Source organism: Muntiacus reevesi, chromosome 18 (assembly GCF_963930625.1).
Source record: "Muntiacus reevesi chromosome 18, mMunRee1.1, whole genome shotgun sequence".
Lineage (NCBI taxonomy): Eukaryota > Metazoa > Chordata > Mammalia > Artiodactyla > Cervidae > Muntiacus > Muntiacus reevesi.
Genome location: NC_089266.1, coordinates 36839253 through 36858430, shown reverse-complemented (window position 1 = coordinate 36858430; position 19178 = coordinate 36839253). Strand labels below are relative to the sequence as shown.

At 51.1% G+C, this 19178-nt stretch overlaps 2 protein-coding genes and 1 long non-coding RNA gene across 5 annotated transcripts in view; 1 reads left to right on the top strand and 2 right to left on the bottom strand.

The window, feature by feature from the left end:
• Positions 1 to 35: 35 nt before the first annotated feature.
• On the bottom strand, positions 36 to 10505 carry GGT6 (gamma-glutamyltransferase 6). 3 transcript variants are annotated; one of them, XM_065909432.1, is made up of 6 exons: positions 10468 to 10505; positions 3937 to 4195; positions 3125 to 3327; positions 2921 to 3034; positions 1086 to 2642; positions 36 to 457 (listed from the first exon to the last, which is right to left on the bottom strand). In XM_065909432.1, the coding sequence occupies exons 2-5, from the start codon at positions 4068 to 4070 to the stop codon at positions 1621 to 1623; spliced, it is 1473 nt and encodes a 490-aa protein (XP_065765504.1). In that variant the 5' UTR covers positions 4071 to 4195; positions 10468 to 10505; the 3' UTR covers positions 36 to 457; positions 1086 to 1620. The 3 variants fall into 3 exon arrangements, with proteins under 3 accessions (XP_065765504.1, XP_065765505.1, XP_065765506.1); XM_065909433.1 differs by lacking the exon at positions 10468 to 10505 and adding an exon at positions 5137 to 5198 and having other exon boundaries at positions 3937 to 4162; XM_065909434.1 differs by lacking the exons at positions 36 to 457; positions 10468 to 10505 and having other exon boundaries at positions 1765 to 2051; positions 2917 to 3034; positions 3937 to 4418.
• Positions 3963 to 19178, top strand: part of LOC136149285 (uncharacterized) — a 21944-nt gene continuing 6728 nt past the window's right edge. The window contains exon 1 of the long non-coding RNA XR_010659654.1: positions 3963 to 4040. This is a non-coding gene — a long non-coding RNA (uncharacterized lncRNA). The remainder of the gene's footprint in view (positions 4041 to 19178) is intronic.
• Positions 15664 to 19178, bottom strand: part of TEKT1 (tektin 1) — a 16315-nt gene continuing 12800 nt past the window's right edge. Inside the window, exons 7-8 of the mRNA XM_065909436.1 lie at positions 16961 to 17157; positions 15664 to 16199 (exon numbers count right to left, since the gene is read on the bottom strand). Of these exons, the coding sequence (XP_065765508.1) occupies positions 15992 to 16199; positions 16961 to 17157 (405 nt within the window). The 3' untranslated portion in view covers positions 15664 to 15991. The remainder of the gene's footprint in view (positions 16200 to 16960; positions 17158 to 19178) is intronic.

The following is a 19178-nucleotide window of genomic DNA, read 5'->3' as shown; positions in this document are numbered from 1 at the left end:
CGGGACGGGGGCGGGGCCGGCGCGGGGAAGTGTGGCTCTTCATCTCTAGATGCTCAGGAGTTCGGGGTTCGTTCTGATTGTGATAGGAAATCACCGGAGGGTTTTTTGTTTGTTTGTTTTTTAGACACCGGAGGGTTTTATGCAGGCACAAGCCTTGGTCCTACGTAACTCCCCTCGACGCCCCCCGCCTTGTGGGATTTTATTTCCCAGACCAGGGATGGGTCAGGGATGGAACCTGGGCCCTCCGCAGTGAGAGAGCCGATTCCTAACCACTGTACCTCTAGTGAAGTGAAGCGTTAGTCGTTCACTCGTGTACCGACTCTTGGTGATCCCACGGACTGTAGCCCGCGAGGCTCCTCTGTCCACGGGATTATCCAGGCAAGAATAGTGGAGTGGGTTGCAGTTTTCTTCTCCAGGGGATCTTCCCGACTCAGGGATGGAACATCGCCGGAAGATTCTTCACCGATTGAACCACCAGGAAAGCCCCAGGGAATTCCCCTATTTACACATTTAATAGATTATTCTGCTGCTGTGTGGATGATGAATTGAAGGAAAGCAGAAGTAGAAGCAGGAATACCAGCTGGATTGAACCAAAGTGCTGAGAAAATTCCAGCCAATCTGGAACAGGTGGGAGGTGACAGAAGCGAGAGGGATGCTAGGCTTGGGGCTAACATAAGTGGGTAGACTGTGGTACCATTTGGGCTAGGGGAGGAATTCTTTGTCTGGGTGCAGGGAAGCGAGAGGGAGATGGCCGAATTGAGTTCTAGTAAGTCAGAGATATATTCATTTTACAATGTGGGGCAGGAGTGCTAATGGCCACCCGTTTCTTGGTTTGAGAACTGACCTGTGGAGGATTGCAGTTCAGACAGAACCCAGCCCTCTTGGAGGTGGGAAGGTAAGGGCCAACCCCAGCCTTGAAACCACACATCCAGCTCCAGCCCGCTTTGTTCCCCCTTGGGACACTTTCTAGTCACTGTCTCAAACCCCTGCCTTGCTCTATCAGTTTCAGAAAGTGAAAGCTGGTTTACCTTGGGTGTGTGCTGCCCCAGGAGGCAGGGGAGTAGAGCAGGGAGGAGCAGAAAGACCCTAGCCTGGCTCTGCATCTCTGGGTGGCAGTCGCCTGTGTTCTCTGTGGTCGGAGCCCAGAAGCCTCAAAGGCTGATGTGAAATTAACCAAGAAGCGAGAGTGGCACATGGCATCCAGGAGACTTGATCTTTATTTTGTTTTCAGCCTGGTTGAGGGAGATCAGTGGAGTGTGGCCTGGAGGGAGCATGGAGATTCCAGCATGCCCCCAGAATCTGCCTGCTCTGCCCAGGGGCCCAGAGCCTCGGCAGGGGTATGGCTTTCTTCCACCTGTCCCTCCCGGAGCTGGATCTGAACTCAAGACTGTCCCCAGGTTCCTGGTGTTCTTTCCTCATTATTCTCAGGTTCTTTAGCTAAAGAAAGCTGGAACACAAGTCCAGACAACAGATCAGGCCGGAAGTGAGGGCCTGAGCCAGTGGTGAGCACATAATGGACACACACTCTTTATGCACGCCATTTGCTGCTGGGCTCTCTGCCCCTGCCTCCAGGTTTGAGCCCCCCGACTCCTGTCTGCCCTTGCCAGACACTGCCCCACCTTAAACCCCCTGGAAGGGGCAGCAGCCACTGGGGACACCAGAGACATGGGCGTGCTCTGAGTGGGCTGCCACCTGGAGCAGGGTCCCCTGGCCACAAGCTCTGGGGCTCTCTGTTGGTCCTTGCAGGTCTGGGGTTTGGGGCCTGGCCAGGTGGCTGAGCAGAGCGTGAGTCGTGACTCTGGCAGCTGCAGGGGTCCCTGAAGCCACCAGCCCCAACACATCGACCTCTGTGTCATCTGAGATGCCACGAAAGATGAGGGGACAGGCCCAGGCGCCAGCTGCAGACTCAGCCACCAGGTTGCTGAGTAGAACCCCGGTGCTTGGGGACAGGTGTCCAGAGCCGAAGGAGCTGTTGAGCGAGGAGGTGAGGAGGAGGACAGAGCCGCCGCTGTCCACGGTGGCCAGGACACTGCTCCCGGGGGCCACAGCAGCTTGTGGGAGTGCTGGGCAGGGCGCAGGGCTGGGCCCTGGGGACTGTAGAGATGCTTCCAGCAGCTCCAGCAGTTCTGGGCCAGCTGAGGGGCTGGGGGTGGTGAACAGGATGCCCTGGGGCACAGGTAGCTGCAGGGCTGGCTCCAAGGTGGGCCTGGGCCCGACTGAGGGGCCCTCCAACCCCAGGTCTTCAGCCAGCAGGCTCAGCAGGGCATCCCCGGAGAGTTCTGGGGTGGGGGCCAGCGAGGCCTTGTGGAGCACAGCCGCCAGCTTGGTGTTGGTGACTCGGGTCCCGGGGCCCAGGGGTGTCCCATTAGCATGGCAAAGTAGTGGACAGAGGCCCTTGGTGTCCTGGGCTGCCAGGGCGCTGGCCAGGGATGTGTCCACCAGAAAGCCCTTTTGAGCCAGTGAGATGGGGCCCACCAGCAGGTGTGGCCAGGGCAGGCGGCCAAAGTGAGTGTGCAGCATGTGCAGGGCAGGCAGAGCCGAGGGCAGCCCCAGGCCGGGGGCCAGGGTCTGGGCTGGGCCCGATGTCAGGGCAGTGGAGTTGCCCGAGGAGCTATTGTGGAAGAGCCCCCAGTACGTGGCACCTGGGAGGAGACAAAGGGGTCACACAGGGGTCAGGGCACTCGGTAGTCCCAGGGGAAGGGTCACTGACTTAACCTGGGGTTAGTGGTTACTGACCAGGCCTGGGGTCAAGATCACACTGATCTGGGATCAAGGGTCACAGCCTAGAGGTGGGGCTACTGCCCAAGTCCTAGGTCCTGCTCACAGCCAGCCTTGAGGTCAGGGCTGCTGACTGCCCGAGTTCCAGGTCACTGCTGAGGCCCAGGGTTGGGCTCTCTGTCTGGGGTTGTGGGTTACTGACCTAGCCCTGTGGTGTGAGGATGGACCACTGCCAGACACAAGGCTGCTCCAACTCCAGCATCCACGATGTTGCCCCCAGCAACAAACAGCTCTCGACCCAGGCGGGAGCACTCAGCTGCAGTGAGAGACGGGACTGTCTTGAGGTGGGGAGCTGGGACCACTGACACCCCCCACCTTCTTTTCCTAAGCTACTCCTAGCACTGACCTGCTGGGCTGATGATGGCGCTGTGGTGGTACACGCCAGGCCTGTGGGAGTGCCCGCTGGCTGGAGGGGCCCCAGCGCCCAAGGCTCCTGGAGAGGCACCACTCCTGCAGAGTTGCCTCACGGCCAGGGAGAAGCTGACGGTCAGCAAGAGCAGGGCGGCCACCAGTTGGGCCCAGGCCCCGGGCAGACGGCCAGGTTTATTCCTGCAGAGAGCAATGTCCTGAGCCAGGGCCAGGCAGGAGGACACCCACAAACTCCCGGAGAACCCAGGGACTACTTCCCAAAAGGTTTGGTCTTGCTTGCAGGAGGAGGAAAAGTTTGCCAAGGAGAAAGGGTCTCCTGGCAGAAGACACAGCCTTGTGAATGGAGACATGGAGATGGGAAGGAACTTGGGGAAGGTCTCTGGAGAAGAAGGGGTTGGACAGGTAGGGTCCAGCCAGTCCGGAGGGATGCCTGAGCGGGACTTGGCAGGCTCCAGGAGCTGGGCCCGGCCAGGTGTAGCCAGAACCAACCTGCCCAGCAGGTGCCTCCTGCACCAGGGGGTGGGGGCTGGGAGCCTTTGGCAGAACAGTCGGCAGGGCTGACTTGGTACAAATGTCCCTTCAGTCGCACAGACCTTGGATTGACTGGCATTGGCCAGGCCTGGGGCTGCAGCTCAGCGGGGGGGGGGGGGGGGGTCCCCACCTTCAACCAGAAGGTTCCTGGAGCTGGCGGAGCAGAAAGTTGTCTGGCCCTCCTTAGAGGCTCAGGAGGGAGGGACTCACCAGCCTCAGGCCTGAGTCACTGGGTGCCCAGACCCCTCCCTGACTCACCCAGAGGAGTCGTGGGGCCCGGAAGCATCTGGAATGAGCTGCTCCGAAATCTCCTCCTCTTCCTCCTCGGACTCCAAGCTCGGCTCCCAGACCCGCAGCTTCTGGTAGAGTACAGGCCCTGCTTCGGGTTCCATGGCCCCACGGTGCCTGCCCTCCTGCCTGCCGGTCTTCCAGGCTGAATCTCAGGAGGCCTTGCCTGGGCTGGTGGGTGGGAGGTGGAGGAGCCCTGGGGAAGGGTGGTGTGGAATCTAGAACAGGTCTGGGCAGGGCACGGGGCCAGGGAGGCTGTGTGTGAGCCCGCCCCATTAAGGCAGAGGGCCTGAGGGGCTCTCGTGGCAGGGGTCCTGGTTTAGGGGATGCAGGGGAGGAGGAGCCTGGTCCTGGGGCCACAGCCATAGGCCCTGAGACCCAGGACATCCGTGGGCCCCTCCCTTTAGAAGGAAAGAATGTGAAAGTCGCTCAGTCATGTCTGAGTCTGTGACCTCATGGACTATACAGTCCATGGAATTCTCCAGGCCAGAATACTGGACCGGGTAGCTGTTCCCTTCTCCAGGGGATCTTCCTGACCCAGGGATCGAACCCAGGTCTCCTGCATTGCAGGCGGATTCTTTACCAGCTGAGCCACTGGGGAAGCCCCCCTTTAGGGGGTGCAGCCTCTAAAACTCTCCTGTTCAGGCTGTAATTTAGGGACAGGGGAGAGAGAGGACAGCAGTACATAGACTTGGATCAGGGCTCAGCATGTGACTAGGTTCCCGTATGGGGGGTGTCTGGTCTCTGACTGGGGTCAAGGCTCAGCCTGAGGCCATCCAGGGATCTGGGCCTCCCTATTTGGGGAAGCAACTTGGGTGGTGAAGGTATCAGGACCTCCCTGGGCATGTCATGAACATCTTGTCCAGCAGGTGGCGCCATAGACCTCTTGGGGAGCCCCAGCCTGGAAACCAGGTGTTCCCAGACTCCACTCTGGAGTTCACGTCAAGGAGCTGTCTTCTGGCAAAGTTATGTAACTCCAAAGAGTGCTGCAGTCTCACTCCTTTTCCAGTCATCTCTCTCCTAACCACGCTCTACTATGAGGGCCTCAAACCCCAAACCATCTGCCATACACTCAGCAGACTACCTGTCCTCCTTCTTCACATAACAAAGTAAAGTGGACACAAAGACCCGCCCCCCCCCCACCATATCAACCCCCAGCTACAAACCCACCTTCACACGGCTCCAGTCGGAAAGCCATTCTCTGCCTCTGGTTCTGGCCCCGAGCCTTCCCACTTCCTGCCTCTTGCTTTCCCAGGGAGCTCACTCTCTCCCTGACCCCTTCTCTCCTGCAGTTTCACATCTTCTCTACGGGATCCTTCTCAACATTTGAACAGGGTCCAGTCTCCAGAAATTCCCTTTGCTAGGTATGCGCCCAACAGTCACGTACTAGAATGTTCATAAGTGCATGAACTGGAACAGTCCCATATTTGAAAGCTCACACATCCATTATCAGGAGAGTGAGTGGTGTGGTCACATGGGAGTACCCTGCAGTGGAGAGAATGAGGGCTCTACAACTGTGTGCGATCATATAGATGGATCTTACAGGCACACGAGGACCGGAAGAAGCCAAAGCAGAAAGCGCACATATTTGTTTCTGGTGTGGAGGTTTAAAGACCCTTGTCGGGGGTGGAGGAGGCGTTACCTGTCCACCTTGTCTTTTGGGCTCCCCTGGTAGCTCAGCTGGTAAAGAATCTGCCTGCAATGTGGGAAACCTGGGTTTGATCTCTGGGTTGGGAAGAGCCCCTGGAGAAGGGAATGGTTAACCACTCCAGTATTCTGGCCTGGAGAATTCCATGGACTGTAGACACCATGGGGTTGCAAAGAGTCAGACATGACTAAGCAATTTTCATGTGTAAACTACAAGAACAGGTGAAACCAGCCTCTGCCATTACCAGTCAGCAGGAAGAGGCAGAGAGGGCATCTGGCATGCTTGGTGATATTCTGTTTCTCCATCTGAGGTTGGTTACTTGGGTTCCTGATGGTGAAAGTGCATCTAGCTCTACATGTGACATGTGCACTTTTCTGGAGGTATATTGCATTTCAATAAAAAGCCTTGAGAAAACTTGAGTATTTTCTACATTAGAATCACAGCCACAGAAATCATCTTTTCATCTCATTTGACTCTCCAGCCACTCCTCTTTCTCTCAGCCTCTTCACAAGCAGGTGGAGTGGTTCTCTAACTGGTGTGTTGGGAGTTAGCGCTTCCCAGGTAGTGCTAGAGGTAAAGAACCTGCCTGCCAATGCAGGAGATGTAAGAGACAAGAGTTCAATCCCTGGGTTAGGAAGATCCCCTGGAGGAGGGCATGGCTACCCACTCCAGGATTCTTGCCTGGAGAATCCCATGGACAGAGGAGCCTGGTGGGCTACAGTCCATGGGGTCACAGAGAGTCAGACATGACTAAACAGACTTAGTACGCACACACAGGGGTTTGTTAAATCCTGATTACCAGGCTCCATTCCCAGAAGTTCTGATTTTGTAGGTCTGAGGTAGGGACCAGAAATTTGCCTTCTGAACTCCCAGGTGATGCTGCCGCCGCCAGTCCTGAAATGAGCACCGATCTAAAAAAATATGCCACTTCCTCGCCTGTCTGCCCACCACAACCACCCTGCCACCTACTGCAAGCTGGTGTCCACCCCCGACCTGCCAGAGAAACCTTCAGTCTCTAGGTTTTGTGATTTCTTGGACCAATAACCCATCAACCAGCGGGAGATACCAGCATAGGGTGGCCAACTTTTTATTTTGCCAAGGGTTGAGTGAAGGGGTCACGATTATGATCTGAGCTCATTTCATAAAAATAATTTCACTTCCTGTTAAATACAATGTGGGAAGGTTGTAAGGTCAGAATGAAAGTCAGTCCTTTATTCCTAAGGAAAGGCAGCTGGGAACCCTGTGTATCTACTGCCCCGTCCTCAGCCTGGCCTCAGGGCTCCTGGCACTGGCTCCCTTCAACCAGCCGACATTCTTTGGTGCCTCTCCAGCCAATCTTCTTCTGTCCTTAGAAGTATGCCCTGGAAAACTCTTTGGGACCAAGACCTCCACTGACTGGGTCTGGGGGACCTTTCCTGGGTGGTCTTTATCACTCCCACAGCTCTGGGCCTGGACAGCACTGCCCACACCCCCAGAGATGCTTATTACTTAAGCTTTAAGTAGATGCCAGACAGGCTCTGGGGATGAATGGTGGTCAGGCCAGTGGGCAAATGGTGCCAGTCATTTCACTGGGAGTTGGGAGTGGAACTAGCTTTCGGAAACTAGGGTTTGGTCCTGTTTCTGCCACTGACTTGCTATGTGACTGCAGGCAAGTCGTTTAACCTCTGGGTTTCTTGACTTCACTTCTGTAAATAGGATCCTCTGTGGGTCTGTCCTCCCAGGATTGTTGTGAGGATTTGACAAGGAAGTACATTTAAAGCATTTAGGCCAGTGCCTGGTACCCAGTAGACTTCAGTTCCTAGGACTCCTCTGGTGGTCCAGTGGTTAAAACTTTGCCGCTCAATGGAGGGGGCATAGGTTCAATCCCTGGTTGGGGAACTAAGATCCCACATGTGGTGCAGCGAGGCCAGAAAATTAAAACAAAACAAAAGAAAAACATGAGTTCCTTCCTCTCTGTTCTATGGGCCTTTGTTGGGCTATAGTCCGCCAATCTGCAAGCCTCATAATTGCCCAGACATGAGACCAAGGAAAGAGCCCAGAGATGGCAACAAAAACCTCAGTGATTTACTGGGTAGGGAATCTTACAAGTCCGAAGCAAAGCCCTGGAACTGAACCCCACCGTGGACACCGGATGGGAGGCTGAACACAGCAACAGTCTTCACTACTCAAGGAAGAAGGCAACTACCATTTATAGGGGGAACTGACGTCAGGTTGGCTCATCAGTTAACCAGGGAAATAAGTGGCTGGGGCAGGGGACAAGAACGTTATGATTAAGGGGACTGGATAGTCATGTGAGTAGGGTGTAGGTGAGGCAGAGACCAGAAAAGCAGAGGATGAATGGAGAGCAAGAGAAGAGTCTTCTTGAGTGGCCTGACCGTTGAGGCCACCATCGATCTACAATGCTAAAATGATATGGATAAGCTTTGCCTCGTCAACTATACACACATACATGCACACACTCACACACATACCAGATGCCTCTAAATGTGACGTGTAGCACTATAGATTCACTCATGCCCTCATCATTTATTTAAAAAAATTTTTAAAGTATAGATGACTTACAATATTATATCAATTTCAGGTGTACCACACAGTGATTCAATATTTTTAGTCATACTCCATTTAAAGTTATTGCAATGACTATATTGATGACTTCATTCTCTTATCCTAAGAGGTCCCAACTTCATCCTAATGGTGCTATGCATTATAATCACCTGTAAGCTTAAAAATAATATCCAGGCATGCCAATTAAATAAATCAAAATCTTTAGGTTGGAGATTCACCAGTTTTTAAAAGCTTTCCAGGTGTTTTTATTTTTATTTATTTATTTTTTCCAGTGTTTTTAAAAGCTTTCCAGGTGTTTTCAATGTACAGCCAAGGTTGAGAACCTCTGCCTGATCTAGCCTGCTAGTTCAGGGATTTCTGCAACTAGAAAAATTTCCAGTGATTAAAAAAATATACATATCAACATGCTAATCCCTTCCCGTCCCCAGTCCCACATCAGTGGAGTCAGCATCTCTGGAAGTGAGCTCAGTCATCAGGATAGTTTTTCAAGCTCCCCAGGTGGGCTTCCCTGGTGGTCCAGTGGTTGAGTGTCCACCTTGCAATGAAGGGGACTGCGGTTCCCTTCCTGGTCTGGGAAGATCCCACATGCCATGGAGCAACTAGGCCTGAGTGTCAAAACCACTGAAGCCTGCATGCTCTTGGGCCTGTGAGCCACAACTACTGAGCCTGCGTGCTGCAACTATTGAAGCCCTGAAGCCTAGAGCCCGTGCTCTGCAACAAAAGAAGCCACCTCAATGAGCACTGCAACCAGAGAGTAGCCCCAGCTGGCTGAAACTAGAGAAAGTCTGCATGCGGCAGCAAAGACCCAGTGCAGACAAAAAACTAGTTAAATAAATTAAAAATTTAAAAGAGATTCTTAAACTCCCTAGTAGATGCTAGTGCGTGGTCAGATTTGAGAACTGCTTCTTCTACTAATAGGTGCATTTATCAGGCATTCACTGGGTGCCTCTCTGCTGAGAGAGGGCAGTGAGGAGCCTGGAAACAGCCAAAGGTGGGTTGTCCTCCAGCACTCCTGGTTGCTCCTACAAAAGGGGCAAAGAAGGATATGGGCCCAACAGCCAGTTTTTTTCCAGTCCCCTCTAGCTGACTTTCCTGCTCACCATTCTCTGGCTCAGACCTGCCGTGAGTGTGCATACTCATGCATGCATGACCTTATAATTGGACCCTGGGACATACTGAGATTCGACTCTAATTATAAACTTGGAGGCAATGAAGTGTGGTAGGGGTGAAAGAATTGGCTTTTCCTTGCAAAATGACTGTGATGTAATCAGAATATTGGTATTTAAAAAATTACAAAAATCAGCCCAAGTGATTCCAGTTGCAGATAGCACCAAAACGGGTTTTTAAGCAAGTCAGGAACAGCCTCAATAGATAGCGTTCATGTGGTCAGTCACATCCGACTCTGCAATCCCATGGACTGTAGCCGCCAGGCTGCTCTGTCCATGGGATTCTTCAGGCAAGAGTACTGGAGTGCAGGTTGTCATTTCCTGCTCCAGGGGATCTTCCTGACCCAGGGATCAAAGCTGCGTACCCTGCATCTCCTGCATCGTCAGGTGGATTCTTAACCACTGGGCCACCCAGAGGCGGCAATATTAGAATGGGTGAGCCTAGCCCACTTGTGTGCCCCTTTCCACAGTGGAAAAGTGCGTCTTAGAGCCAGAAATAGAATTGGGGAACTTCAGCTCCAGTTAGAAGTCATTACGTGGTCAGTGTCTTTTCTGAATATTCCTAATCAGAAAGCCTGAATCAGGAAGCAACTCTGTTGTCCCTTCCTGGCAGCATCTAGTTCTGTAATTAACTAGATTAAACGGCTTTACTCTCTGTAAAAAGTGTTCCAGTTGCCTGTGGGTGCCAGTCTTCTCCTGCTGCTGAGAGCCCCATTTATCTTTGATGTTACTTCTGGTAGTGGGTCTGTCAAGTTTTAGGTTGCCTCCTCTCTCTACTACTTCTTGCTAATAGCATCCAGATTTTTTCTGCTGGAGAATTGTTCCTCCCCACCCCATGATGTGTGGATTTGTGTTGATCGAGGAAAAAAGCCCAGGACCACAAGACGGCAGTAGCATACAATGAGCTGGGTGAGCGACCCCAGGACAGGACTGCAGTCAGGGCAGGGTCCCCACCGTGGGAGCCCTCCTGGGGCCACCCCCTGGAGAGGAGGAGGGTGAGGGGCCTCCCCAGGGAGAAGGGACTCTGAGAGGGGTTTATGTGTCTAGACGAGTCCCTGGATCAGAGAATTCCAGAGAGCGGCAGTGGCTTGGGGCCTTTCACAGCTTTGGAGTTTGTCTTACCTGTGGCCGGTAGATGTTGGGTGCAGTTTTACAGGGTGTGTAAATCAGGCAGGTGCTGAGGGGCTGTGAATATGATTAGGGTTTTATCTAAAGCAACTGGGTGTGTATAAATTTGAGTTTGGCTCTGGGCTGGGTGGGAGTGGTGACTTTTGAGCTATCAGATCCCAGCCTGCTGTGAAGCTAACACCATAGGGGCCATTACACAATACAAGGGCATCTATAGCATAAAGAATCTACCTGCAATGCAGGAGACTCCCTGCAATGCTGGAGATCTGGGTCCAATCCCTGGGTCAGGAAGATCCCCTGGAGAAGGAAATGGCAATCCACTCCAGTACTCTTGCCTGGAGAATCCCATGGACAGAGGGACCTGGCGGGCTACAGTCCATGGGGTCTCAAGAGTCGGACACAACTTAGTGGCTGAACCACCACAGCCCTTTTATATGACAGCCTAATAATATCAGGTGACTGTCTCCCACCTCTCTCTCTCACTCCAGGAGGGGAGCAAGCAGACCTTTCCTCAACCCACCCTGCTGGTAATATAGCCAAGGTGCCATGTTTTCTGGGGTTAACAGTTGAGAGAGACAGAGAGAAACTAAAACCCTACACCAGCTGAAACTGCCTGGAGCCAAGTGTGGGAGGGCTTCGGGGAGCTCTCTCTTCTTTCTCTTGGTGCAGCAGCTTCTGTTTTCCCTCTTGTTGCAAACTGGCTGTTTCCCATTCATGTGAGAGACAGCAGCTGTCACTCGCCCTCCAAAGCCTACATCTCCTCTATTCAAGAGAGCAGCCGAATGGAACTGCAATCTCCCAGGGCCAAGTGCAAATTCCTCAGGGGAGCGGGGCTCACTCCTGACCCACCCGAGTGGGCCAGGGATTGGAGAGGAGCAGGGCTGGGTGGTGTAAACATGGTGGTTCCAGCTGAACCGTATAGTCAAAGCCATGGTTTTTCCAGCAGCCTTGTATGGATTGTTAGAGTTGGACCATAAAGAAGGCTGAGCGCCAAAGAATTGATGCTTTCAAATTGTGGTGCTAGAGGAGACTCTTGAGAGTCCCTTGGACAGTAAGGAGATCAAACCAGTCAATTCTAAAGGAAATTAATCCAGAATATTCCTTGGAAGGGCTGATGGTGAAGCTCCAATACTTTGGCCACCTGATGAATAGAGCTGACTCACTGGAAAAGACCCTGACGCTGGGGAAGTTTGAGGGCAGGAGGAGAAGAGGGTGACAAAGGATGAGATGGTTGGATGTCCATTGACTCAATGGACATGAGTTTGAGCAAGTTCTTGAAGATAGTGAAGGACAGGAAAGCCTGGTGTTTATGGGGTCGCAAAGAGTCACACACGACTTAGCGATGACCACCACCACCACCACCCAGTAGCTAAACCTTTGAGGTTTCTCCAGAAGGTTCTGAGAAACATAAGGAAATTTTCAGACAGAGTGATTTACTTCTGCCAAGTACTTAGCTCTCAGAGACCCAGCATGTTTCACCCTATGCTGCTCACAAAATAATAGACCTCAAGGCCTCAAATACAGAGGATTTTACTATGGTATCGGGAGACCAAGAGAGAACAGAGTACGTGTCTGCTTGAGAAACAAGTGCTCCTTGATTTGGCTTGTAACTGATGGGTTAACCTCTCTGTTAATGTAATGCCATCCTTTCCTTAATTTTAATTGTCTCAATAAGTTTGAGAGACGCTAACTCCCTCCATTAATGAGTCTTTGTACCTAATTGAGATGGTCCACTTAAGTGCTAATCATGATTTAAGGAATGCAGTGAGAAATAGTTCATAAAGAAATTGTCTTCTTCTGGGATTTTTCAGAACATGCCGAGGCCACAGTTCACTGAGGCTCAAACCAAGCCAGTATCTGGTGCTCTGTGATAATTTCATTATGTAATTTACGTGTAAAGGTAAACACAACAGTAGGTATGGATGAGATTTCATTATTTGGGTCTAGCACTCTGTCCCTTCCTTTCTGGGCTTCAGTTTTCCTGGATGTACAATGACTGAGTTGGACTAGATACTTTTCAAAGTCTGAATTCATAGCTTCAGGGTTTATGACTTCCAGGACACACTGATTTTTCAAGGACACGGGCCAAGACGAGAGAGATTAACATGGCATCTTACGATGGTGACTGTAGGCTCACATGGAGAGCTTCCTTATTTTTGTCCCACCTCTCAGCTTCTTGGTCCTTGAGGCAGAATATGTACCAGCAGAGAACAGTGGTTAACAGTGGTTTAAAAACCTTTTTTTTTTTTTAAAGAGTTGTGCCATTCAGCCTATGGGATCTTAGTTCCCTGATCAGGAATTGAACCCATGCCCCCTGCAGTGGAAGCAAGCGGTCCCAACCGCTGGATCGCCAGGGAAATCCCCATTTTCTTTCCTTAGCACATTCTGAGATAAGATAAGCATCTTTGAAAACTCAGCATCTACACTTCTTGACTTCTTTCTCCAACATCCTATTGACATTGCCTTTGGCAAAGTGTCATTGGCGGTTGCCTAATTGCCAAAGCTAGACGATGCTTTTCCTTACTTAGCTGACCTTGGAGTGTTTGACCCGCTGACCGCCTTGAAACATCCTCCTATTTCTCCTACTTCATCGTCCGTGATGCTGTGCTTTCCTGGCTTCCTTCAGCCCCTCGGATGTTCTATAAGAGGTCTCCTTGTTGGCCTGGTTCTTCACTGAACCGGGAAGTGCTGGGGTTTGCTGGGGCTCAGGCCCGGACCGCTTCTTTGAGCTCTTCGAGCTCTGATGCCTTGGCATCCACCACCACCGCCTTTCTCCAGGCGTCTCCCAGCTTCTGGCGGCAGCCGGACTTTTCTGTTGACCACAAGGTCCTCATTCTCAACGTGTGAGCTCATCACCTTCTCTCTCCCACACCCACCCTCCTCCCCCCACATTCCCTCTCTGCAGAAGGCGCCAGGATTCACCCTGATACTCACACCAGAAACCAGGGAGCCATCCTCAGCTCCTTTCTCCTGCCCCCACCCCGTCCTGTATATTCAGGCAGCCACCAAGCCCCAGAGCTCCTAGACTACCCGGACTCCGTCCCTTCTCTGCCTGCTGCTCCCGGGACAAGCTCTGTATGAAGCCCCTGCTCAGGAGTTACCTCACCCCATCCCCCATGGGCCCTGGGAGGCTGGTATGCTTGGAGAACTTGAGCTGACATCTGTGTGGCTCCAGAACACAGACCCTTAGCCACTGACTTGAACCTGTGGTAAGAACGTAATTTTTTTTCTTTTACTGTTACTTGAGCATTAACAATCAAATACTACAAATGATTACTAACTAGTCAGAAAACCAACAGCAAACTCACACTCTATTCACATTCATCAGAGAAAATAAAAGCCAGAAACACTTTTCACGTAGTGGTGCTGGGACAGTCTGGGACCTGGGATCCTTTGCTTCAGTGTTTGCACCTGGACACACCTCTCCTGGAGCAACAAGATACAAAGAAACTATATGGGACTAAAAATAACTGCGTGCATGTGCAGCTGGGACAAATTCTGGACAAGAGACCAAAAAAAAAAAAAAAAGGAAATCCAAACCCAACTGCCACCTTTGAAGAGCTTGAAGCAAAAGCAGGATACTGAACATGTCCACTGCACACATCACCTCCTAAGGGGTTGGCAAAATGCCTAAGCTACCCCTCCAGCCCAACCCCTGGGCACACCCCTACCCTCATCCCACATAAGGAATAAGTTTGCTGTCCCCTCCACCTTTGGAAGCGAGCTTGTTTGTCTTCGCTCCCCCTGCTGCAGCAGAGACCCCAATAAAGCCTTGCCTGAATTTCTTGTTTGGCCTCTGGGATCAATTTCTATTGATTACTGTGTATGTGTGTTCAGTCGTATCCAACTCCTTGTGACTCCATGGACTGTGACCTGCTAGGCTCCTCTGTCGATAGGATTTCCCAGGCAAGAAAACTGGAGTGCGTTGCCATTTCCTTCTCCAGGGATCAAACCCACATCTCTTTGCACCTACTCCTGCATTGGCAGGTGGGTTCTTTACCAGCTGAGCCACCGGGGATTGGCTGGGGAAGGTCAAGAACCCTGGTCTTGTTAGGTCAGTTAGGTAACTGTGCGCCAGGAAGGCCCGCTGGAAAAGCTGCTCTCTTTACTTCTCTCCCTCCTTCCCAGACTGACAATCTTGAGACTGAGTTTCCTGGGATCTGAATACCTGCCTAGCGCCCTCTAGCTGAAACCAGCTCGCCCTTGCTTGAGGAAGGCAAGGGCACCTGGGACGTGTTTTTGCTGCCTAGAGCCTTGCTTGAATTTCTCATCTGATCTTCATCAATTTCCATTGACTAAAGAGCCCAAGGACCCGAGTTGGTAAGACCATGAGCCCAGAAAGCAGCCACCTGGCTCACCCAGTCCTCAACCTGTAACTTCCTAAGAGCAGAAGGGCCCCTTGGGTCCCAGCCTCCCTCTTTATATTGTTACTGACACAGGTTCTTGGACTAACTGATGGAAATCAATAAGGAGCCAGACACGATATTCAGGCAAGGCTTTGCCGGGACTCTGACTTGAACTACAGCAGCAGGGAGTGAAAACAAGCCCCAGTGTCCTTGCCCCTCCCTGAGGGGGCTTGCAGGAGCTAGTTCCTTAACTGGGCTAACAGCAGGGGCAGGTCTGTGGGCTGGGTCAGAGGGGTGACTCAGGGGTGGTGCCCCTGTGCAAGGATCACGTTCAGTACCCTGCTTTTGTTCCCAGCACCTCAGAAATGGCGGTTGGTCTGTGGCCTTTTTGTGCATGCAGTTAGCTTTAGCCGCTCATAGTTTCTTTGTATTCTGTTGCTTGGGGAGATGCTCGTCCAGGTGCAAGTATTCCACTAGAGGGTCCCAGGCCCTAGCCTGTCAGCTGATCTGTTTCAACTGAGCTTGGGCTTAGTTGCCCCTCAGCATGTGGGACTCTTAGTTCCTTGACCAGGGATTGAACCCTTGTCTCCTGCATTGGAAGGCAGATTCTTAAGCACTGAACCACCTAGAGGAAGGCGGGGGCAAAAGGAAGAGGCCCAGAGAGATGCCCACAGGTGTAAGTCTTAAGGGGACTCCTTACCCAGGGACGCATCACTCCCCTCTCTTCTCAGTTCCGTATGACCTGAACATGCATCCCGTGGACCAGCCAGGGACCTCAGTCAGCAATCACCGTCTCATTTCCCAGGGAAAAGGAATCTTGAGAGTCAGGAGAAATATTCACCTTCTCCTGAATAAGATGGGCATGGTCTGAACAGGGGACCCAGTCCAGCTCCTGAACTGAAATAAATCTGAACTAAGATGCCTCGGACCCTTCCCCCAGGCCTGAAGTCCTGTAATGGTATAAGAAGAGCCTAAGTCACAGAATTTAACCCTTGAACAACCACGGCACCGCCACCCGCAGCAGAACCAGATCTCAGGCCCTGAGCAGGCCTGGAACCCAGCCGAGAGTTTGGGGTGGGCTGCGTGGAAGTTCTGCCGACCTGGAAGGAGAGTTCTGTGCTCCTGTTTCAGGACATGGTTTAATGAGAAACGGCGTAATGAGAATCCTCCGTTCAGCAGACAGCCTCGGGATGGGAGCCCCCCGCCCACTCCCCGTGGTCATCCCCGTCCCGAGGCGGGATGGACTTTCTCATGGACATACACAGCACCTCGTCGATGTAGATGGTGTTCTCCTTGATCTGGATCTCCTCCTGCAGGGCCAGCTGCCTGCGATTCAGGCCTTTCAGCTCCACTTGAGCTTGGGCTAGCGTCTCCTTCAGTCTAGGAGAAGAGGGAGAATGTGACACAGTGTATGGCTCCATGTCACTGCTTCAGGTGCTGGACTCAAACTGATGTGTCTTCTTCCTCTCTCCTCTTTAAGACAGAAATTTCCAGCCGGTGGCCCTGGACCAGATTCACAAGGCAGACAAACCTGTGAACCTCCGACATTTAAAACTAGAATTTACCTAAACATCTGGATTTGGACTTTAGAAAAACGTCAACATTGGGTCCATTCCCTGCATGGCAGCAGTTGGTTGGAGTAGGTTCCTCTAGAAAGGAACCCCTAAACATGATAGATGCAAAGGGCAAAGGTCCTTATGCCCAGCTGGCTTCACCCATGATGACACTGTCTAGCCCTGCTCACAGTCCAGGTTTTTTTTTTCAGTGTCTTCCTTGCTATGCGTGGGTTCTAGAGTGAGAGGGCTTGTAGGCTCTAGAATGCCCAGGCTCAGCAGTTGCGCTGCGTGGGCTTAGCTGCCCTGTAGCATGTGGGATCTCAGCTCCCCGAGCAGGGATCAAACCCTTGTCCCCTGCACTGGAAGGCAGATTCTTAGCCATTGGACCACCAGGGAAGTCCCCACAGTCCAGGTTTAAATGGAGCAACAGCAGCCCTTTGCCTGAGTGGTTAAGCCGCTTCAGTTGTGTCTGACTCTCTGCGACCCTATGGACTGTAGTCTGTTAGGCTCCTCTGTCCATGGGATTCTCCAGGCAAGAATACTGGAGTGGGCTGCCGTGCCCTCCTCTCGGAGCTCTTTGCTTACCTGGCGACATTGTGGGTGATCTCACCAACCTCCTTGATCAGCCTGTACTGTGCCACATCTCGACACAGCTCCACGTTAGGCCGGTGTGTCCTGGTCTCCAGGCGGGTGTGGGCCACCTTGGCAGGCCCTTCTTGGTCGAGGATGGCTTTTTCAAGAACCACAATGTTTTTCTCTTGGGAGGCAATCTCTTCCATGACCTTACAAAAAGGGTTAGAGTAGGTGAGGCCAGGGTGTGTTCCTCAAAACTCGACAGCAGACACTCTTAGTGGCTTAGGAAGAGGGGATCTCAGGTTATCTACCCACGCAGGCCACCTGAATCGGTCTGATCTCTTTTCCCTAGAGCAGTGACTGCTGGTGGGTAAGGTAACTCACCCAACCTTAGAATCTCAAGGATGGAATGGACACGGATGGCCATTGTTGCCTCATCTCCTTCTCAAATATGTGGATTTCCTGGGGAAGGACCCCAGCAAAGGCTGGAGGCTGCCCTTGTGCCTTGGTGTGTGCATGCTAAGTCGCTTCAGTTGTGTCTGACTCTCTGCAACCCTGTGAACTACAGCCCGCCAGGCTCCTCTGTCCATGGGAATCTCCAGGCAAGAACACTGAAGTGGATTGCTGTATCCCCTGCCAGGGGATCTTCCCAACCCAGAGACTGAACCTGTGTCTCTTACACATCCTGTACTTTTGTACCATGAAAGCTGCCTCTGCCTGTTTCTTTACCAATCCACCCACTTAGGACCAGTTCTGCCTGCTGCAGGAGCGAGCAATTTAATCTGAGTTTTGTTAGTTTCTTTGATGGTGGCTTTGTGCCAACAAAAGATGCCTTCAAGGTACTTGAAGATTAATATTAAATAATTAATGTTAATATTTAATACTTGAAGATAATGACAAGATTAATATTTAACTAGTTTAAGATTTTATTTCTTCCTTTTTTTTCTTTTTTAACTTTGCACCATGGGAATTTCTAAACATACATGAAAATGGATAGTAAATCAAACCTCACGGACTCATCATCAATTTAAGCGATGATCATTCACTGATATATGGTTGCTTTTGAACTATAGCAGCAGAGTTAAGAAGTTGCAACAGACAGTGTACATTATGTTCTCATTGTTTTGTGCTTCTGTCCAGACTCTGAATCCCAAAGACATGGTAATAACTTGACAACTTTCCAAATGCTACATATATCACCATACTGCGGCATCTTATTTTACTTTTTATTGTCAGTGCATGCCCATCATGTTAAGACAAGAAAAGTGGGCTTTGTGGGTTGTGCTTGTAAGGCAGAGCGAAGTGTAGGTTTTGTCCATCTCTTAGAGAGCAAAGCACTGTGTTTCTTATGCAAGGACACTACAACTGTATTGAAAGAATACACTAAACATCAACGGAACCAGACTAAGCATTCACCACAATATTCCCAACACACAGGAGAGCAGTGATCAGAAAAACTGGAAATTTGAAACTGTATCTCATCACTGCAGAATTCCTTCACAAAACGGAAAATGAGGTTTCCATCAAAATAAGATTCAAAGCGGCTCATGTGTTAGCCAAGTAAGGAAAGCCATTCACTTGAGGGTGAGCTAATTAAACCACGTTTGATTGCAGCAGCTGAGAAAGAGTGTCCGGGGAATATAAATTATTTTTAAGACTGTTAGTCTGCAAGGATAGTTGCTCGAAGAGTTACGGACACAAGGAACAACACTTATACTTAATTGAAAGCACACAAAGCACATGGATTTGGATGGTTTTCTTCCGCTCTTCGTGAGTTGGCAGGTGTTCTGATCCTGTTCAATGTTGTTTATTGAAGGAGTCAACGTTGAGTTTGAAGTAACTAAAGAATTAGCCTCTATGAATGACTGCATGAAATCATTATAGCTGAGGATATTTTCAAAAAGTTAAGAAAACAAGAACTCAGTACAACCTAAAGTGGAATCTATTAAGTGTTAGAGCTGATGATGATGTGGATACACGTTGAGCACAAAAAGCCTTAGCTGAGCATACTTACAGAGCTCGTGGAAATGTGTTTTAAGGACTGTGGCTGGTTATTCACTAGAAAGTGCTTTGCAGAAGAGATGTGGATCTATCATGTGTTATCGAACCAATAACGCCAACAGTGAACCATGAAGTTCACTTGGACTAGCTTCCATGGACTTGACTGTCTTCATTTCTGTGAATTTTTGTCAGAAATAAAAGTTGGTTATCCTCACTTGTCATGCTACTC